The 22,711-nt window shown below is 34.4% G+C and overlaps 2 protein-coding genes across 2 annotated transcripts; one reads left to right on the top strand and one right to left on the bottom strand.

Moving 5' to 3' along the window:
- The first annotated feature begins 435 nt into the window (after positions 1-435).
- LOC125820763 (NDR1/HIN1-like protein 13) lies at positions 436-1,734 on the top strand. Its single transcript, XM_049500191.1, has one exon. The coding sequence runs from the start codon at positions 668-670 to the stop codon at positions 1,463-1,465; it is 798 nt and encodes a 265-aa protein (XP_049356148.1). The 5' UTR covers positions 436-667; the 3' UTR covers positions 1,466-1,734.
- A 3,906-nt stretch (positions 1,735-5,640) lies between these two features.
- Positions 5,641-19,174, bottom strand: LOC125820675 (protein FAR1-RELATED SEQUENCE 4). The gene is made up of 5 exons (XM_049500097.1): positions 19,030-19,174; positions 16,822-18,738; positions 16,566-16,738; positions 16,409-16,462; positions 5,641-6,043 (listed from the first exon to the last, which is right to left on the bottom strand). Exons 2-5 carry the CDS (start codon positions 18,701-18,703, stop codon positions 5,927-5,929), a joined length of 2,226 nt encoding a protein of 741 aa, XP_049356054.1. The 5' UTR covers positions 18,704-18,738; positions 19,030-19,174; the 3' UTR covers positions 5,641-5,926.
- Between the last annotated feature and the right edge of the window lie 3,537 nt (positions 19,175-22,711).

Below are 22,711 nucleotides of genomic sequence, written 5' to 3' on the forward strand. Positions count from 1 at the left end.
AAATTAGATATTTTCTAAGAGATAAATTGTTCTACTTGCAATGTTATATTTATGATTTCACAAAGGACAATAATGGATTCAATGTTTTTCTTTATAAGTGTACATTGTCTTACAAATTCAGTTAATATAGAATAAAGAAAATATTTAATAGCAAAGGTAAAATAGGCACAATGGATAAATTATTCATTAATTTTATAAACTGAACAAATATTGTCAACATCCCAAAATAGTACCATGGACAAGTAGAGATTAACGGAATATAAATTACGACCAATAGTTTCCAAACTCTAATCTCAACACGAATCTTTAAATGTCGATTCATAAAGTACTTTCCATAAATTAGAATAACTGTACCGCGTATACAGTTAAAAGGCAATAAAAATAATACAAATAATTAATGACCATAATTAGTGCCTGATTAAACACTCACTAATCAAAGCGTGTGGTGATTCTGATTGGTTGGTGAATAACACCTATAATTTGATCATTAGTTATAAGGTACTTGTCTCTTCAAAATTCTCCATTGTTGTTCCTTTTTCACCTTCACCAAATTCACCATTAATTTATTCTCCTTTTTCTCTCTATATATAACACACAAAGAAAACCCTAATCCCTAATTCCTAATTCCTAATTTTCATTTTTTTTTTTCCTTCCAAAAGTTCCTATTATGGCGGATAGAGTATACCCAGCTGCTAAACCAGCTGCCCCTAATGGCACTGCTGCTCCCGCTCCCGCTCCTGCCGCCGCCGCCGCCGCCGGAGCTAATCAGACGTTTCCGGCGAACAAAGCTCAGCTTTACAACGCTGCTAGACCTACTTACCGTCCTATGCCGCCTCCCCGCCGTAAACACCGACGGAGCTGCTGTTGTTGTTGTTGCCTGTTCATTACCTTTTTCATAATCACTATTGTTCTACTTGCTGCAATTGCCGGTGCGATTTTCTGGGTGCTTTACCGTCCTCAGAGGCCTTCGTTCTCTGTTTCTACTCTTCAAGTCTCTCAATTCAATCTTACTTCTACGAAACTCGCGTCGAAGTTCAATCTCACCGTTGTTGCTCGTAATCCTAACAAAAAGATTTCTTTCTTCTACGATCCAATTAACATCTCGTTCAATTCAAACGATGTTGATATCGGAGACGGATCGTTACCGGCTTTTATGCATGATAGGAAAAACACAACGACGTTGAAGACTGTAGTGTCAAGTTCAGGGAAAAATCTCGACGATTCTGCGATTTCTAATCTGAAATCTAAATTGAAGAATAAGAGCAGTCTGCCATTGGAGATAAAACTTGATACAAAAGTTAAAGTCAAAGTTGGAAGCTTGAAAACGAAGAAAGTTGGAATTCGAGTTAAATGCAGTGGTATTAAAATTACTGTTCCTTCCGGCAAAACTCCGACTAAAGCTACTACTTCAAATGTGAAATGCAAAGTGGATCTTCGAATCAAGATCTGGAAATGGACTTTCTGATGAGCACTTTGATTTTAGGGTAGAAGGAAATGGTGTGATTTTCCTTTACCCTCTTGTTTTGCTTGTTGATTTCTTTGTTTTTTTTTGTTTTTTGGTAAATGGATGTTTGTAGGATATAGTTCAATTTGGTTTTTGTTATATATACATAATCTGCCAAATCAAATTTGTTCAGTTAGGATTGGGAGTAGCAGCATATATTCATTCTTAATATAATATAGAGAGTATTTGTATGTGTTATTTGATCATATATTGAATTTACATTTCAATGATTCTTCTTCCTGTTATAATCAGACATATCGCTATCGTAATTTAATCTTGATTTTCATCTGTTTTATTACCGGAATGAAAAATTTGCCGGCAATGGAAGTTGATGATGAAAGGTGTCAAGTTGATTATATTAATATGTATGATTAAACAGGGTGCATTGACTTAATTAAACACATGATTGGAGTAGGGGCAAGTGCCTGCTCACCAGAAAACAGCTGTGTTAATTTGATAGTCAAAATCTGTAGACAGGGGTGGACCATAGTAGGATATGTGGGACTATTACGTATATAGTAGCTTGATGTTATAAACTTCAAATTCTGAATTCGTGGTCGGCAGAACGGGTTAAGGGGGCCATGGAGGGTTCAATAATGAAGATTAGTTTAATGTAGTGAATAGGGTGAAGAAAGGTGTCGGTGAAAATAGTTGGAATAGTAGGACCACTCGACGTTTCCCCTCAAATTCCGAGATTTGTTATTAGTTGCCTTTCTTTTTGATACATTTGTTTATTGTTTGATTGAGGGTGTCTGGTTTGCAGAAAATTAGGAGCATAAATAAACTGATGAAAAAGTACACAACTAAAAAGAGGTTTGGAAAAGTCAATATGTCAAGGCATGGGATTTGGTGCCAAGTTACAAAGCAAAAGTACCTTGAAGGTGGTAAGGTAGTTTAGTAAATGTTGGATGTACAACTTGGCACGGCAAAGGGACACTAGAAGGGTGTTTGGATTGACTTAAAAGTTAGTCAAATCTATTTTTAAGTCAATTTTTAATTTTTGGAAGTGTGACAAATATAAAAAATAACTTAAAATAAGTTGTGAAGTGTTTGACAAGGTAAAAACTGACTTAAAATAAGTCAGAAACTAAAAGTTAAGTCTCCACCACTTTTTATTTTTTGACTTATAAGTCATTTCAATTTGATTTGTTATTTTTAACTTAAAAGCTACTTCCTCCGTCCCTATTTACTTGTCCATATTTCCTTTTTTAGTTGTCCCTATTTAGTTGTCCATTTTGACAAATCAAGAAAGGACAACAATTTTTTTCCTATTATACCCTTATTTACACTTCTTGAAAATTGTAAAAGTGTATGTTGTTTCCCTCCAATTTATTTCACTTTAATTCAAATAAGTGGTTGTAATTTTGAAGTGAAAAGTTGTCATAAGGGTAAAATTGTAACTTCACTGTGCTAATCATTGTTGCCTTAATCTGTGTGTCATTTCTAAAGTGGACAACTAAAAAGGGACGGAGGGAGTACTTTTTTAAACCAATCTAAACGAACTCTAAGGCATTATGCATCAAAGCCAGTTAGCATGTATAATGGGCTAGAAAGGGTACTGGAGTTTATCCGAACCTCCTTCGTAAACAAATTACACTATATACGGTTGTTATTGAATCTCCTTAGCTTTTAAGTATGTTTACTTCCGACTCTGCTATAGGCTTGTGCGTAGGAGTCAGTAATGACATGAGCAAGGCAGAATTCGGCTAAGGCGCAGACAACAAGTATGAAGTATATGATTGACATGTTCTAAACATGGAGTTTTTTGTGCCTTAGGTGTTTAAATTAATTTGAACACCTAACAATTGAGGATGTCAATCTTTTTAATAAAATAAGAGTCATTTTCAGTCTGACACGTGTAAGTGGCAACACAACACATTTGATAAGGCATTATTTCAGCAAAGAAAATCTTAGTATGACACTTGGGATGATAAAGATCAATGAGAGAGGAAGACATCTCTTTCATAGTATTGAAGAATTTGAGTTAATGTGAGTATATAGACATCAAAGGCATGTGTAAGCTTGTGTAAAGGGCCACTATTTCAAAACAATACTACAAAATGGGAAATGCAAATTGCAATTAATTAGCATGATTTGTGAATGATGATTGGGCATGTGGACAATGCCATATTGATGTATACTACTAACTAGTCCAACAAATAGTAACATGCCCACGTGTTTAGTCATACTTGGCTATGCTTCTTAAATCATTCTAACTCAACCAATTCTTCAGCCTCCAGCTCATATTTAGTGCGACCATTGCCTCCTAAAATGGTGCATTTCATGTAATTGTCATTGAATTTAAGTTTTATACAATTTTTATTCAATGTTTTAAACTATCAGAGACACTCTAGCTCTGCCTCTAGATCTAATAACTAGAGAAATAACGTAAATATAGTTATACATCTATACAACAATTATACTCTAAAACGATATTTTACTATAACAGTTCCAAACAAATAATATTGTTATAAAAAGATTCGATTGTATTTAATTCCTTGTAGAATATGCAGACAGATTACATTATTACAATTATAAAAGTCAGTGTCCTCCTCCTTCCTATCTAAGTTCAATGATTGGCGCTAGTCGCCAGATAAGCATTTCCTAATTCTAGACCTGTCCACTACAGCTCATTTATTAATTATTTGTAAAATATACATAAAATTAGAAGAAGAATCACTCTATATAAGTTGTAAAGTCTCAATTGTTCGGTTTATACAACTTTATTTATTTAGTACTGTTTTCTGAATAAAGACTCACATAGTTTCTTTAATACGACTACTTTTTCTTTAATACAAATTTTTAGAACATGTATGACGTGTGTTAGCAATTAATAAGACCAATTAAAATTTCTAATTGTGCTCTATGTATTTAGGGTAGGAAGTAAAGAAATGGTAGTTTTTTTAATATATAACCAAAGATATTTTAGGCAAAATGTTGGGACAGTGAGTGTAGAATGTGAAGTTGGATATGCAAATTCATTTTTTCCCTTTGAAGGTTGATACTATTAAGCATATATATTTTCCTTTCTTAAGCTCATGGTCTTTGGAAAACTGTCTCTCTATAAGGTCGTACACCCACTCTCCCCAGACCCCACATAGATAAATCTAGATAGTTGATTAAAAATGGCGCGTTCGCATTCAATTTACCTATTGGACAACGACCTAACTACTATTCCTGGGGAGAACTAGAAACGTGCTACCTAAAAATTAGCATTTCAATCACTCGATTATGATTTCATAACTACTACTAATGATTTCACATAATCTGAATGAGTAATTAATTCTGTTTATTAAAAGATATTTCTGATTTCTTTTCTTTTCAACGAAAGCACCAAACAATCTAATCATTTAACAGTGACAACCCATCCAACCACCTAAAATTTTCAAAGAAATTAACGCAGTACCACAGCTTGTATTTTAGGAGACATTTGAACTAAACCGTAAACTATAATGTGCTAGCTGGCCTTTCCTTTAAGCGACCACTTTTATCTAATATGAAATGACAAGTATGAAAGCTATATAAGCAGCTAACCAAGAGGCCCATATGACATACGCAACCTGCTAAACAGTACTGAGCGACAAGCTCGTAAACATTCCAATTCAATGGTGTTCTTACACACTTTCTGCCTGCTATAGCTATTTACATTAACTTCAGATTAACTTGTAAAATTCTTACCCTTGCTTCATGATTTTCTGATTGGTAAGGTACAAAAGCTAGTTCTCATCCTAACCACTCAAGAAGTAGAATTAAAACACAAATTGGCTATACACATTCTTTTCCCTAGAAACCTTTAAAATTACCAGTAAATCACAGATGTTTGGCCAATAGAAACAACATTATGCTTCTGTCCCAAGTTAATTGGGGTCAGCTATATGAATCTTCACTATCAAACCATAAACATATAGCCTAGCAGACCAAGGAAAATGTCTAAAACTACTGACAAGGAAGCTGCAGGCCAGTCTTCTTGAAGAAGAAACACAGGAAACGAGAGCATGGGTCTTGTCTGAGTTGGTAAGCTAAAATAAGACCGAAGATTCTAATTCCTAAAGCAACATCACATGAAAACAACCCAACAAACCCAGCTCCTCGTTTCCATTTCACATATTGCAGAGCCTTTCACACCGCAACACCAAAAACATGGAATCTCAGGAACTATTAAAGCAAGTCACTTTTTTTACATTTGACAACGATTGTGCTGTTGCAGGTGCACATACATTAAGCATCTAAGTTCAATCTTTTGATTCTGCATCTTACGATTAGTGATGCAGTTGGCAGGCTATTAAAATTGGGTCTTGAGGCTGAAAAAAGGGTACAAAATCATATATATATACATAATAATATACCTTTTTTTCATTTTGAGAGGAACAGACCAATTAATAAACAAAATTGTTCCTCCACCAATACTTGATATATGTCCCTTCAATTTTGTTCCTGCAGCATCTCTCCAAGTAGTTCCGCGCCTCTTCTGTTAATGTCACCACCTCTTAACAGTGTTGTAAGGAATCTCGCAGGATGGTACAGGCTACTAGGCATATCCTACACAAATTAAAACACAAAGGTCAGACGATGTTGTGCAAAATGTAGAGACTGCTGGTCATAAGTGATAACAAAAAGAAACAACACTTAATGTGCTTACCTACAACAACATACCCAATGTAATCCCACAAGTAGGGTCTAGGTAGGGTGGTGAGTACGCAGCCTTACCCCTACCTTTGTGAAGGTAGAGAGGTTGCTTACAATAGACCCTCGGCTCATGCAACTACATTCATCTTTTGATGAAGTAACATCATTAAAAGACATCAAGAACATGCAAATAGTGGTTCAAATGATGATGATACATTAGCTCCACATCATGTAACTTCATTCATGCCATGTTATAGGACACTGTTGGTGCAATACAATACAAGTGAACCAGCACTATATTATGTAACTAACTTGACCAGACACTGGGCAGTTATGAGCAGAAATGGAATTACAGGCAACAGAGTTTGATTGCAAATCAACAAAAGTATTGGAACCTGGAAAAGAAAATTTTACTTTTTCTGAAACATAAATCAAGGTTCAAATAGTCAACAATCAGCCACCTAACAGAACCTTCATCTCCCGTTACTTCCATATTTACCATTTAATTCTATAGACCTTTTCCACAGCAGATTATAACAGCATCTAGTTTACTTTTAGTCATTGTTCAGTGGATAGCTGTACTCCACACGTACACAAAGATAGAAAATCATGTCCCCATATGACTGCATTAACATCAATGACAGCACCATCCATAAATAATAAACCTGAGCCTCTAGTTGTACCTTCTAGCTCGTCAATTTTTAGGTGCATCAAATATATCATATATCATATATCTATCTATCTATCTATAAATACTACTCCGTCCGTTCACTTTTACTTGTCCACTTTGGACTTTCCATGCTCCTGAACAAACAATGATTGACATGAGTATTTTACCACAATTCCCATATTAATTAATGTTTATCTTAGGTCTTGAAATGAATTAATTAATGTTATGGGCAAAACATTAAAAAAAATGCTTATCTTGATATGCTAAAAGTGACAACTAAAAGTGAATGTACTTTCAGTAAGGTGGACAAATAAAAGTGACTGGAAGTTATATTATATTGTTTTTTTGAGACAAAAAAAAAGTAATAGGAAGTTATATTATATTGTATATTATATATTATTATTATATTCAAGTTTAGGGTTTTCACTTCCATGTCCTAACTCGTCAAAGCTACCGCCTATCGATTGAAATTTCCCTCCTCGGCCGGAGGCAGAACCAGCTCCCCCAAACCATCCTCGGAAGAGTAATGAAAGAGAAGGAAACAGGAGTTTCTCGCCTCATAAGAGTTTAAAGAAGTGGAGTGTCACCTCAACAAACTAGAGGCGAACAACAACATGAAGGTTCCCCGAATCATCCATGGCAGCCAGGCAAGCTCTCCGTCGGGGTGCCGATTCGCAATCAAGCTTTATTCCCTTTTCAAGTTGGAAAAATAGAAGTAAGACCCCTGTGAAGCTTTACTTTTTCGTCATCGGTTAGAGCTCCTAGCCTTTTTGATTTTGTTTTATCTCGGTTAAACTCCACACCTCTATCAATTCATTCTTTACCACATATTTCTTTCTTTTTCTTTGTTGCCTTTTGAAAGGAAAGTCCGTCCATCAAGTCCGTAGAGTTCCATCCCGCTAGAAGTGATCCTATCTTGTTTGGGCATTTCTATATATTTTATAGACTAATCTAAAAGTGGGAATCCCCTAAGTCCAAAGTTGAATTACCAAAATGTCCACCATAAGTTGAACAACCATTTTACCTTCAATCAATCACTACTTCTATAATAATTTTATACAAAAATTCAAAATGCACATTTAAATCAATATTACTCTCATCAGATTTGAATACTATACAATGAATCAACGTCCACCAAATCGTGTCTTGAATATATTAATTACACAATGTGTTTGGTATTCCTTGGGAACTGTTGTATGCTTTGTATTCCATAAAATAAAACAGGTTTTATATATATATATATAAATAATATACTACTTCCAGATCTCCGTCAGGCCAGACTTGAACTCAAACCAGCTCTCTGATATCCTCATTCTATGACAGGTAACTTTTTGTGTATTTTGGTTTTCCATAGTTCTGAATTTTTATTTCTTTTTATTTCTATAATTCTTTGGCCAAATTTAGTATGTTTATTTTATTTGGTAGCTTAATCTTGCTAACTAAATCAATGTCTTCCTTATTGTATCTACAAGTAATTTTCAGTTTAAAGTCTCATTTCTTGGACTTCCTCTGTGATTTTTCATGTTGGCTTAACCGTAGGGGTTTCTATTTTCAACCTTTCTAATTCTATAATGTTCAGAATCTTTTCTGACTTTTTATTCTGTATGAGATCAAACAATTAGAGGATATGTGACAAAATTACCTTTTCAACACTTAAGAGTACTATATAATGTTACCAAAAGATATTGAGGAGATATAATAGGTGAAGAAATCATCAACATCAAAATTAAAAGAACTATGCCTTCTATATTATAAATAGAAAAGCCTCCTCATTAGCTCTTTATCTTTTGGAATCCACCTCATTGAGCTTAACGTTTGTGGAATTTTTTATGAAGGCATAACTTAACAGTCCGGATGGTCGATCCATAAGGGTCTAAGCCCAGAGGAGGAAAATTCAAATTGATGGGAAGGCTCCCCCCGAAAAGCAGACGCGAATCTCCAGACCGTGAAACATCATGATACTCTGAACCTAGATATCAATCTCCAAATAAAGAACACCAACTAACTAAGATTTTATCACTACCCAATTTTAGAAAGACACAAAAACGAAAAGCCTATGGAATCACTTATGTAACTGGATAACCTACGGACAAGAAACTCATCAACAATTGGTCCAAAATGCACCTACTAAGTCTAACTAACTTACAAAGACAAATTCTTTACCACCCAAAAACGATGTTAGCAGTCAAGTGAATTAACTTCATATTGCATCAAGGTGCTAAGCTTGTATTTCTAATACTTCATTTCTTTATCCTTTTTGAATCCTATTTATGGGCCTAACTTTACATCGAAAACCTTTTATTAGGGTGCTTATCGGTCCTTCAGTATGGTTTTGTATATTCGATTCGATTTATTGGTTATCAGTTTGTAAGCATGCTAAACCAATGACCAAACCAATAATTACTTAGTTTTCGGTTAATCAGTTAGACATCCTAAACGGTTCGATTTTCGGTTTTCCTGATAAGAAAATGCTACTTTAATCTGCTTTTATAGTCATTGAACCATTAACTAAAATCTGAAAATCCAAAACCAAACCGATAGTCCAATAAAAATATTTAAAGAACTGTTTTAAAATAGTTATACCCCAATACCGATAAACCAATAACATTTTTTGATTTGGTTTATCGGTTAAATCGGTTTTTGAATACTCCATTGGACGATTAAGAGTATGTCCCCAAGGCCTAGCTCGAGTGGCAAAAGGTGGAGGATTTGTGGCTTAGGTTGCAGGTTCAAGCCCCACACCATGCAAAGTGAAGCTTGGTATTTAAGTGGAGAAGGGTAGAGGGGCGGGCCCATTATCCACCAAGTTTAGAAGGTTGTGATTGGTCCTAAGGGTGGGTGACAGACGGATTTCTCGGTTATAAAATAAAAATAAAAATTAAGAGTATGAAACGAGGGTAACTTTTTCCTAAATGTTCATGTAGCCTAACCTTATCGATGAGATCGACAACACACCGATAGACCAATAGCATTTTCTTCAGTACGGCTTATTGATTAAATCGATTCTTGCTACAGCCCTACTTTTAATACCAAAAGGCAAAGGCATAGTAATATACTTAATAGGGGTATTCATGGAAAATCGTATCAAAAGGGAAAAAATATGATTTGTTTGGTTTGGTTTTACTTTTGATTTTTTAACTTTAAACCCCGATGAAAAAAAAGATGCACATTGATAATATTTGGTGATTTGTGCTAATGTTTCTTTGGTAATTCAAACTAAAGAGAATCCAAAAAAAAATTCTACACACTGAAAATTTCAAAAGGAAATCAGTAGCAGAATGAAAATAGAATAAAAATATAGCCAAATCTAATACTCCTCCTTGTCCTTTCCTTGTCCGTCTCCCTTGCTGTCTTACTAACCTCAACTGTTATTCTATCATTCTTCCAATAATGTTTAATATAAACAACAATATTCTCTCATCTTCGGCTAATTTCTTTCTTGTATTTTATGGATTTTGGCTTCAACATGCTGCTCAAAGGAGCCGTCTTTTACTAGAGGTTGTTCAACCAATATAATAATTCACGAAAAAATAGAGTTAATCATATATTATTTGCACCCAATACTCTTTAGCAAGATCTTTTACATATTGTAGATGTATGAATCAGTCCTTGTTAATGAGTGGGGAGCAGGCCACCTGATCTTTTATTTGATTGTTGTGAGAAATATTGAAAAAGAATATTACAGTTGTGTTGTTGTGTCTACATTATTACATTGAGATCCTATTTATAGACACTAGAATACAATCCTTTATCAAGTAGGATACTATTTTCTATTCCTATTCCTATTCTAAATAGGATTGTATAAATATATTCCTATTCTATTCTAACACTCCCCCTCAAGCTAGTGCATACAATTCATGTACCTAGCGGTACATAGCTGGTTACATATGTAATTAATACGAGGACCAATGAGGGGCTTGGTGAGATCTGCAAGTTGATCAGTCGACTTCACAAAATTAACAGTCAATCTCAATGTGCTTGTCTTCTCATTAAATACTAGATTTGATGCATAATGTCAGTCAATCTCAATGTGTTTAATCTTCTCATGAAATACTGAATTTGATGCATAATGCCGATAAAACACAGAGTGATAAAATTACAGTGTTGAACTTCCCAAACCAAACTTGCAAAGACCGTTTCAGACCATAGAGTGACTCACATAATCGACATACAAGGCTACTCAAAATCTAGTATAAAGTATATGGATCATGTTGGAATCAATAGATGAGTCGATATTAAACAAGTCACTGAAAAACTAGCCGGAACATGCTCATATGCCGGAGTATTAGATTTGATGGCTAAAAGTGGTCACAATCTAAGAAATAAAATTATATGGGTAGGGTCGGAATGATGTCACGATCCAACTAGAAAATAGAAATTATAAAGGATAGTTCGAATTGATGGAACAACCCCATTGAAAAAGAGAAATAATATGGGTAGGGTCGGAATGATGGCATGACCCTACTGAAAAAGAAAAATTATACAGGTAGGGTTGAAATGATGGCACAACCCTACGCAAATCAGATTTGAGAAGTCACCGGAAAGACGAATGGAACTATGCAAATCAAATCTGAGGAGTCACTGAAAAGACACATAATGCTATGCAACTCAGATATGAGAAAATAGTTCGAAAAAATCCACTACTACACAAATTAAATATGAAAAGTAGTCCGGAAAGATGCACGGTGCTACGCAAATCAGATATGCAAAAAACAAAATAGTAGTAGTCACCGAAAGGATGACACAGTGCTACACAAATTATATATAAAAAAGTAGTCACTAGAATGATGGCACAGTGCTACACAAACCAAATATGAAAAAGTAGTCACCAGAAAGATCGCACGGTGCTACAAAAATTAAATATGAAAAAGTAGTCACCAGAATGATGGCACGGTGCTACACAAATCAAATATGAAAAAGTAGTCACCGGAATGATGGCACAGTGCTACACAAGTTAGATATAAGAAAGTAGTCACCGGAATGATGGCACGGTGCTACACAAATTAGATATGAGAAAAAAATCACATGAAAGGTACACGGTGACCCAACTTTTGCTAACATAATCATTGGCTAGACGGGCAGCATATATGGGTAATAGCCACCCGCCAACAGCGGAAGCTCTTTGATTTTCTACCAAGATCGTAGAGGCTCTGATACCATGTGAGAAATATTTAAAAAAAATATTATAGTTGTGTAGTTGTGTCTACATTATTACATTGAGATCCTATTTATAGACACTAGAATACAATCCTTTATCAAGTAGGATACTATTTTGTATTCCTATTCCTATTCTAAATAGGATTGTATAAATATATTCCTATTCTAATAGGATTGTGTAAACTTATTCTAATAGGAATGTATAAACCTATTCTTATTCTAACAATTGTAACGCTTATTAGTTTGTATAGGTATCACATTCATTATTTGTCACTAAGACTTAGTTTAGGATTACAATTCTTTTAAGGGAAAATGCACAAGTACCCCCCCACATATGCCCGAAATCCCAGACACACACTTATACTATACTAAGGTCCTATTACCCCCCAAACTTAATTTATAAATAATTTTCTACCCCTTTTCGGCCTACGTGGCACTATCTTCTGGGGCCCAGCGCGTGTTGACAATTTTTTCAACCTATCTGATTGATAGTTCCACGTAGGCCGAAAAGGGGTAGAAAATTATTTATAAATTCGGAGGGTAATAGGACCTTAGTATAGTATAAGTGTGTCTCTGGGATTTCGGGCATAGGTTGGGGGGGTACTTGTGCATTTTACCTTCTTTTAATAAGGTACGTGGATTATTATATTGCATCACAAAAATTAGTAATGGTCCTACACTTTTATAATTACCATATTTATAATAAGTTTTTAAAAAAGAATTACCATATTTATAAAATTATTAAGTAATATTATTATATATATTGCCAACTATAGTTACTCACTTTTCCAATCAAAATACAATAATAGAAGTGTTTGGTTATAATAGAACAATCGGATCATCGAAGTGGAACATAAACTAAGAATATCGTCTATAAGAAAGAATTTGGTAACATATAAATACAATACATGTTTGCAAATATATAAGAACATCAAAATTAACTCACTGAATTTTATTTTATGACAAGGGAAACCCGCAGTCGCTACCCTTTGTGTGCGCACAGGGTAAAACTCTCACTCTAATGCAATAGCTCGCAAACCACACTAGAGAGGTAACCCGCACTAGGCAAGCCCGGTGTGACGAGCTCGACGCAGAAGGCAAATTCCTTGCTTTCGCTGGCAAGGGGTTTCGAACTTGAGACCTCCAACATGGAAGTCCCAAGCCCAAACCACTGGGCCACCCCGAAGGGTGTAACTCATTGAATTTAGTTGCTCAACTTTATTTAATTGTTCAACTTTGAAGGTTAGATAATATCTTGCTCAACAAATAATCATTCATTAACTACAACTTGTATTTTTCCACTATAGATTTTATGTTAATCATTCACCTGCAGTTTTTATATAATTTATATCACGTATATACTACTTACATGAGACACACTATATCACGTGCTAAATACTAGTTATATCATAAGTGGGAAGCCCTAAAAGTGAAAAGTTCAATCACCATATTGCACATGAAAAGTTAAATGACTTTTTTATCCTTCAAGCAAAAATTATTACGACGACATTTTTGTACAAAGTTGAAATTACACATTCTAATAAGAAAAACAACATATTAAAGTATGCACATTAACAACTCTCTTCATTACTCTCAAACCAATAGCCAACTTATATGCTATACCATGTTTAGAGAAGTAAAACTTTTGGATTGAATAATTAATGAATTAATAAATTTATTAAGCTATTGAATCTTTTCATATGTCGTGTATGTGAATGTTATAAATACAAATACTTATCAAATTACTTGGGTAAACATTGTCCTTGCAATCTAGAAGAATTAATAACCACTCATTTATTGTAATAGATGGTAGGTAATATAAAACGTTATTTTAAACCTATTTAATAAGCAGTGGCATGCCAGAATTTTCATTAAGGGGTGTCAAAATATAAGAAAGTAAATTTACAAGAAAGCCAACAAAATAAATTGTAAAAAAGAAAAAAATGGACGCAGTCAAAAAGTACTAACATGTTGATAGCCTAAGTTGCTTGGATTCGGGTGCAGGTGTCCGATACGGGTGCGGATCCAGAGGTCGGATCCTTCATGATCTAATTTTTAAGATTCGGAGATTCGAATCCATGTATGGATACGAATGCAAGGATTCGCCTAAAAATAGACTTATAAAACCTAAATTATAAAATTATGTGGAGAATTTGAGGAGAATCTTGGAAGGAGATTATAGGAAAACGAGTGACATAGAAATTTCTATATAAAAGGTAGTCCATTTTCTTCAATTTCACCTTGGCTTTTGTATTGATTACAGAAATTTAAAACTCGAAAAATAGACTTATAAAACCTAAATTATAAGATTATGTGGAGAATTTGAGGAGAATCTTGGAAGGAGATTAAAGGAAAACGAGTGACATAGAAATTTCTATATAAAAGGTATTCCATTTTCTTCAATTTCACCTTGGCTTTTGTATTGATTGGACTTTTCCCATCGATTTTGGTCGAAGTATCCAAAATTGGTTGACCAAATCGAACAAGGTTCCCATACCCACATCCATGTCATGCCAACACGGGTGTGACACCAAAAGTGAAGAGTCCGAGCAACTTAGCTGATAGCAAAGGTAGAACACACAACCTCAGACAAATTTGGCAAGTCCTTAACCACAACACTAAAGCTTTAGTTTGTGTCACGAGGTGTCAACACTTATGTATATATTTATTAAACCAAAATTTAACATATATATACAATGTAATTTTCCAGTGAAGGGGTGTCACGAGACACCCCTCAGGCAAGGGTAGTCTCCTCCCCTGATTATAAGGGAGCAATAAAGGAGCAACAGGTTGACAACAACTCAAAGTCTCTTTTCCTTCTCCATTCTTTGAGCATGTTTGGATCGGCTTATTTTAGGTGCTTTAAAGCCAAATATAGCTTTTAAGCACTTTTGTAGTGTTTGGGTAAGATAAAAAATGTTTTTAAGCACTTGTTTTTAAGCTTAAATAACAAAAATAAGTTCAAAGTTATAAGTTAGGAATCCTAATTCCTAACTTATGACTTAGGCTTATAAGTAATAAATTATAAGCCCATCCATACAACCTCTTAAACTTGCCTTCTTGTATTCCTCCTACAAAGTTATTTAAATACTTTAGGATTGGCGTAGAAAATACATATGAAGCATAGAGATCGAGTAATGAAGGTTGTGAGCCAAAGCTTAGGAATCAGAAATAGAATCACTTTAAATGTCAAGTAGGCTTTTAGCTTCTTTTCCCCCACTGATTTTAGTTCTTATATTGTGTATATGTAGCAAAAACTGGCCTTCATTGTGTTCCTTGTACAAAGTTATTCATTTAGGACTGGCCTAAAAAATACATATGAAGCACAGAGATCCAGTAATGAAGGTTGTCAGTCAAAGCTTAGGAGACCAGAAAGAGAATCACTTTAAATGTCAAGTAGGCTTTTAGTTTCTTTTATTAGCTGATTTTTGTTCTTATTGCGTATATGTAGCAATTCTTTCATAATTGCTTGCAGTCATATGGAAACTTTTCATGTTGACCAGTCCGTTTGGCGAGAAGGGTCGTCCTTAGTGTCCATAGACAAAAGGCAGGTGCATAACAAAGCAACATAATCATCACTGGGATTGCTACCATCAACACATATAAAGATGATGAGCTTGCAATGATAGGGTCTCAAGTTGTTTGCTCTCTTAAGTATGTTTTTGTTTTATTATTTTCGATGAGGTAACAATGTCTCAAGAAAGTGTGACTTGTTTGGTATTGAAAGACGAATGCTAGCAGTGTATCCTAACGTGACTATGAATCTTAACCTCTACTGTAATATCTATCTTCATTCCATTCTGTAGAGGCTCAACCACTACGGAACTTCATGTAACTGGAATTACTCAAGATATGACTTCCATTTAATAAGTACAGTTGTTGGCATTTCCATTTTAATACTTTTTATATATTTGTTCTTTATTGTACATTAATATTTTGTACAGACACTAAGGAAATTATTTTGTTTTTGAAAGTTAGATTTATTGCAATCAATTAATATAATGTTGTATGTAAGTTTTAAATTTATTATATTCTTCCTTTGTTGAGCTATATAGGATCAGTATTTATCATTTTTAGGATTTTTTTTTTTTACTTTTTTAGTTAATTTATAATTTAACTACACAATTTTTAATGTTATTTATGTGAATTTGTAAATTTATGTTCATATGATAAGGGTTACGCGCAATGCGCGTTTCCAGAAACTAGTGTTCACAGTAAATTCTTCAGAGGAGCTCCAGTCAGGAAATTTTGGTAAAAGAATTTCTCTCACCAAATCTTTTATTTCAAAAAAGAAAGCAGCGAATAAAAAACCAGAAAATTACAGAAATAAATAAACCATTTATGGTCTCCTCAAATGTAATTTCTAATTGTCCCAGAAGGTTCACTACATGAACTCACTTAAAAGAAGGATTATTTTCATTTAAATTAGAGTAGGTGCTAGCATAACAAACCATTTGATGAAAGTCTTCTTGTGCACTGTTTGCAATCTCTGGCTCCAAAGGTGCCTGATAAAAATGAAAAACACTTGTAAGAGAAATTCATCTTAGGGTGAGCTTGCGGCTGACAAGAACAAATAAAGAAAAGGACATGTAAATAAAAGTTCCTAACCTTTCCTTTTTTATTAGAAGTATTCCTGTTGCTTTCCCTTTCATTACCAGGATCAGCTCTTTTAGAACCCTTGCTTGTCTGGGCCGCTTCACTGTCAGGCTCTAGCTCTCTAGCTGCAAGGGTGTTTCCTTGACATACTTCATCAACTTGGATAGCAGGGGTTGCACTACTACCTGATTTAAGATTAGCTGTAAGAGTGTTCTCTTGACATACTTTATCAACTTGGAATCTTGGATAGCAAAGGTTGCAGTATTACCTGATTTACGATTAACTGCAAGAGTATTTCCTTGACATTTCTTTAGAGCTTCTGTAATGGCACCAATAGCAATGTTGTAGCTCTCCTGAGTCAATGATCCCTCTTCACCCAATATTATTGCCCGTCGACACAAATCATTGTAACGACGGACCTTAGCTTGCGCGTCATCCAGTCCTTCGCTTATGGAATGCTTGCTTGTGGCAGCATTGGTCCAGCGTTGCAATATGTATTTGGAAGGAATAACGAAGACGCCAGACATTTGAAGTACCACAATCGCATGCCTACAAAGGTAACCTTTGTACTCAAATAAATGGCATGAGCAGTATAATTCCGACTTTGGTGCATCCCACTCCACCACAAAGTCCTGATTTGCTTCAAAATCTTTGACGGCATATGTTATAGATGTGCCGTCTTCTGATTCTTTTTTCAGGTGGCATGCAGAGGCTCCTAATACTTCAACTTGGAACTTCTTGAATATTTCATGAGTATACAGAACTAACATCTGTTTTTCAAAGGGAGAGGGAGACTTAAGCTCAGGCATCTCGTGCCATGCATCAAAATTAGCTTTCGCTTCCTCTTCATACCAGTCTTCAAGAATTAGCTTATGTTGTCCAATAAAGTCTCGAAGAGACATTTCACTTTGGATATATTTGTCAAAGAAAGAGTTTACGCTTTCGGTTCTTGAAGCCATAGATAAGTTGGCAAAAGATACACCCCTCATAAAAATAGGCACCCAAAGCTTGCGATCTTCATACAATGATTGGACCCACTCATCTTCTCTAAGACTGAACTTTTCGATCAACTTCCACCATCTGTGTTCAAAATGCTCTTCAGTCCATGACTTATATATGCACTTCCTAAACTTTGCCATAAATGTTTCATGCCACATGCTGAGATAATCAAGACGGCTTGGGATCTTCTCCAATATACTCCACAGGCTAAAGTAGTGTTGGGTATTTGTCAAGATTGCTCCAACAGCTGCTTTGATGTTGTCATTTTGATCAGATAACAAAATTCTTGGACCTTGTCCACCCATTGCCAGGCACCATGTCCGCATCAACCATAGGAATGTATGCACTGTGTCATCAGCAATTAGCGCACAACCTAGTAAGGTGGGTTGAACATGATGGTTTGCTCCAATGAAGAGAACCAAAGGTACTTTATATTTGTTTGTGAAGTATGTAGTATCAAATGACACCACATCACCGAAGTTGGAATAACTATCCATGCCTTTGGCATCAACCCAGAAAACATTTCTTAATCGATGCTCCTCGTTTAAGTCTACAGCATAGAAAAATTTTGGATTCTCTTCCTGCATGTGCACAAAAAGTTCAAGCAAAACCTGAGCATCTCCTTCTTCTAAAGTCAAACTTCGACCTCTGTCATGTTGGTTCCTGAAATGATTCTCCAGATTACTAGAGAATTGGTATGCACCATACTGTTTTGATACAGAAGCCAACATATTCTTCCGTCGAACTTTTGCATCATTGTTAAGCGGATCAACGTTTCTGTGGCTTCTGAAGAAGTGCACTTGAGCTGGTAAAAGCTCATGGTTGTGTTCTCTGATGAAACTATGAATGTACCACTTTCCACTCGAGGACCTTCTCTTCACATGCATACTAGCTTTACAGCCTATCTTAGGAGAAGGTCTAGGGTTGATCGCGTCATCAGACTGCTGCTTGTTACCATATCTGATGCAGGAAAACTTTGCATCAATAAACTCTTTGGTTGCCCTAGAACGACGGCTGCTCAATTTGGCAGTGCCAAACCCCTCTGATTTTGCATATTCTTTGTAGAATTCATATGCTGCTTCATGTGAATCAAATTCCATATCATCTCGAACCTCCACATTACTGTTCCCCAGCCCAGCAGCTGATTCCATTGCTTCAATTTTCTTCGAGCTAAGATTTCAGTAACCTTGTAGAGAATAAGATACAATGTCAGTTTTAAACATCACACAGAGAACAGAACATAAGTAAAAATCAAACTGAGTACATTTTTATGTGTTACATCAACACACATATAGTTGTTCTTATATGCAAGACTGAAGCTCATAACCTAAACCAGTTCATCATTTCATAGTTAAAGTGCCAGAATTTTGAATTGGCTAGAATTTAAAAAAAAAAAAACTAAAAAATTTTTGCTCAATGATAATCACGTACATTCACATTCTATAGATTAATAGCCACAAATATATGAGTTTCTTACCAGTTTCAGAAAGTTCACAACGAAGAGATGAACTATTCCCTCCCTGATAGCGTACAAAAGTTCTCAGAAAATTCGATTACTAATACTCGAAAGCAGATTGATTACTACGCGATCACAATTTCTGAACCTTAGAGAAAAGCCTGCATCGCAAATAAAAAATTTAAGTCATAAGAGACTTATAAGTTATAACAATCACAAAATCCGCGAGTTAACCATAGAAAAAAGAAATTGGAGAAAAGCATTAGGGCTTTTTATATCGTTAAATCGGAGAGTAGAAGTGGAAGAGACGGAGACTCACTTACAGATGAATTTCGCCGGAGAACAGGACGGAGCGGTGAGGGAGTAGTGTCATTTTTTGGCTGAAAAAAGATGAAATTTTGTAACTTAGGCGTGCGTTACGAAGCTGAAGAGGTGGGTGTTGGCACTTAGCGCCTGGCGGACTTTCACAAAGTAAAAGAGTTGTGTGTTGCAATTTATACCCCAAACTATGTTTTTGTTTAAATTTGCACCCTATAGTTTTAGTTCTTACACTTTCTCCTCAATATATTAATCTACTATTACAAATTCAAAGAAGACTTGTTTTTAAGAGACAAAATTGAAATTATATGATCTTTTATTGTTTTGGAATTATACAAGATCTTTATATTTTCAAGTAATGTTATTTTTGGCTGATTTTTTTTTTGCATTTTAGACAAGATTGAAATTATATAATCTTTAATTGTTTTGGAATTAAATATCTTTATATTTTCAAGTAGTGTTATTTTTTATTGAAAAATAGAACTTCTTGCAATTTAGACAAGATTAGAATTATATAATCTTTAATTGTTTTGAAATTATAATATCTTTATATTTTTTAGTAGTGTCATTTTTGGCTTAATTTTTTTTTTACATTTTACACCTTATCTTCTTAATTTTTACACTTCCTCCCTGGCATATTAATCCTATTGCAAAATTAAAAAGTTTTTGTTTTCAAGAGATAAAATTGGAAGTATATGATCATTAAGTCTTGGAGTTATATGATCATTTTGTTTTCAAGTGGTGGCGTCTTTGAGTAGAAAAAGATTAAATTTTAAAATTTGGGTGTGCGTTACGAAGTTAAAGAACTGAGTTTGACGGACATTACAAAGTAAAAATACTAAATATGGTGTAATTTGCATCCGTAATCATGTATTTTTATTTTCCAATTTGTATCCTATCGTGTTAGATCTTACATTTTTTCTTCAATATATTGATCTTATTACGAAATCAAAAAAGTATTTATTTTCAAACGACAAAATTAAAATTGTATGATTTTTATTTTATTTTAACAAATTTGAAACTAGAAAATCCAAGCGTTTGGAAGTTAAAAGCGATTGAATTTTTATTTTAAAAAAAAAAGCATATTTAGAAAGTTTTACCAAACAAACATGCTAAAAGTATTTACATATTTTAGACTATTGTTTTGCACTAAGTAATCCTTACCTACCATTTTCGCATTTTGACATTTTAAAAGATATTTTAAAAAAGATTTGTCAAACAATTTTTTTTTAATTATCGATATTTAATTATTTAAAAACACTTTCTTGAGATTTTACTAACTTGAACATATAGTTCATATTGGGCACTTTCGATCCCCCACATTCACCCGCCTCACCCCGTGTAATTAATATTATAAAGACATTATATATTGGTTTGACATTAGACAAGTAAATGTTCTATTCTTATTTTTTTATATTAATTCAAAATATTATCTGAAATTAAATATTATAAAATTGAAAACTTTTTGAGGAAACACATCTCCATTTTCTTATTAAAGAAGGGATTTCTGGAGTTTCAAGAATATCACATAAGTATCAACATTGATTTCGATAAAATGATATCTCATTTGAGTATATCAAAAATTCAAATATTCAAATTAAATAGAGGGGAAAAGGATAAATATGCCTTCGAATTATCGTAAATGGTATGTCAATACCCTTCGTTATACTTTAAGGTTGTATGTACCCTTACCGTTAATATTTTGGGTTGTGTATACCCTTGCGACTAACGGCTAAACACGTGGCTTCATCTCAACGATTGACCCGATTTTTTCTTATTTTTTATTACCCAAAATTTAAAAAACCCGCCCCATTTCTATTTTAAACCCACCCGAAACCTTTTTTGAAATAGTTCGAATAACCGCCGTCTCCGGCCCTACTCCGTTGCGATGGAACACTTGTGTTATAATACAGTTAGAGACAGAAGATGGAGCACCAGGACAATGAATATGATGATGAACATGAGCACAAGGTTTGCACTACTCACATGTCTGGAAACTCCAATCCCAATTTAAATTAAGAAATACCTTTTGATCCTTACAGTGTCAAGCCTGATACACTCTTATTACACGATATTTTACTTCTTTTCTTTTGTTTTGGAAAAAGGATTAAATGAATCTGTCACTGATGAGTGGATCAAAAAAGAAGAAGAAGAAAGACATAGTTCGAATATATTTGAACAAAGCTACGCAATCAAATTTAAAACTATTCCAACAATAACAAATTTAGGTTGTTTGATTCATGAAATCCCGTTTAGCGGATATGATGGAGCATCATCAAATCTACTCCCTCACAAAAATTCAATTGATTCTCCCTTGCAATTTAACAAAGAAAATGATGGAGAAGCTTTGAGAATTTTCGGCGATGCACCGTCGCAAGGCATTTCGGCCAATTTCTTGACAAGTTCGTGAAGTTTTGATCTTTGGGGTTTATTCCCTACCCTTTTATCTTCTACATCAAGAAATTTCGGTTCACTCAAACAGCTTGAACTCCGACAGACCATTATTGGTCGTCGACGACGATTTTCCGGTGGTCTTAACAGAGAGAGGTCAATGCCAAGTTGGGCGCCTCTCCAAGGCGGACACAACCCACAAAAAATCATTGCATTTCATTGAGAGAAACTCTACAAATCTCATTTCTAATGATTCAAATGTTTGTGTGAACTTCGGAGAAGAAGAAGGCGACGATAGCGGTGGCGATGGCCAATCACAAAATTAACTTGATGGTTTTGTGTGCAATCACCCATGAACTCTAAAACACAAAGACAATGGTTAATGTTAGTGAAATTTTTTATTTGTGCAACAATTTTTTGAGAATTAAAGAAGAGAAGATGATGGACAATTAGCACTGTTTGAAGGGAATTATTATGGAAGATGGGTTTTAATTCGGGTTATGGATGGGTTAGGGAAGATGGGTGTTTTTTTTTTTTTTTTTTTTTGGATTAAAAAAAATAAATATTAGGTAAATTATTGAGATGTAGCCACGTGTCCAGCCGTTAGTCTCAGGGGTATACACAACCTAAAATATTGATGGTAAGGGTAAATACAACCTTAAAGTATAACAGAGGGTATTGGCATATCATTTACGATAATTCGGGGGTATTTTTGTCATTTTCCCTTAAATAGAAGTCCTAAAATCTCTTAGAGAGCAAGGAGAGGGACAACCATACCAATTTAGCACAATAAAAAAGTGCTCATTTGAATTTTTTTTTATATATATTTGACTTTGTTTTTGAGTAGCTATCAATTAGATTAACAACCAAACGATAGGGCAAAGAGATGAGTTTGTTTGACTAATTAGTAATCTATGATCTTGAAACGAAAATAGGTGTTAGCTCACGAGTTTCTCATAAATAGGACTTTACTCGTTTTTTTCACTTTGTACAT

Source organism: Solanum verrucosum, unplaced genomic scaffold (genome assembly GCF_900185275.1).
Source record: "Solanum verrucosum unplaced genomic scaffold, falcon-dt-bn FXZP01000117.1, whole genome shotgun sequence".
Lineage (NCBI taxonomy): Eukaryota > Viridiplantae > Streptophyta > Magnoliopsida > Solanales > Solanaceae > Solanum > Solanum verrucosum.

Coding starts and splice junctions, on each gene's coding strand:
- LOC125820763 (XM_049500191.1), top strand. CDS start 668: ATGGCGGATAGAGTATACCCAGCTGCTAAACCAGCTGCCCCTAATGGC.
- LOC125820675 (XM_049500097.1), bottom strand. CDS start 18,703: ATGGAATCAGCTGCTGGGCTGGGGAACAGTAATGTGGAGGTTCGAGAT. Junction 16,739..16,821: donor TGCAGTTAATCGTAAATCAG/GTAATACTGCAA, acceptor ATCTTAAATCAG/GTAGTAGTGCAACCCCTGCT. Junction 16,463..16,565: donor CTTCTAATAAAAAAGGAAAG/GTTAGGAACTTT, acceptor CATTTTTATCAG/GCACCTTTGGAGCCAGAGAT.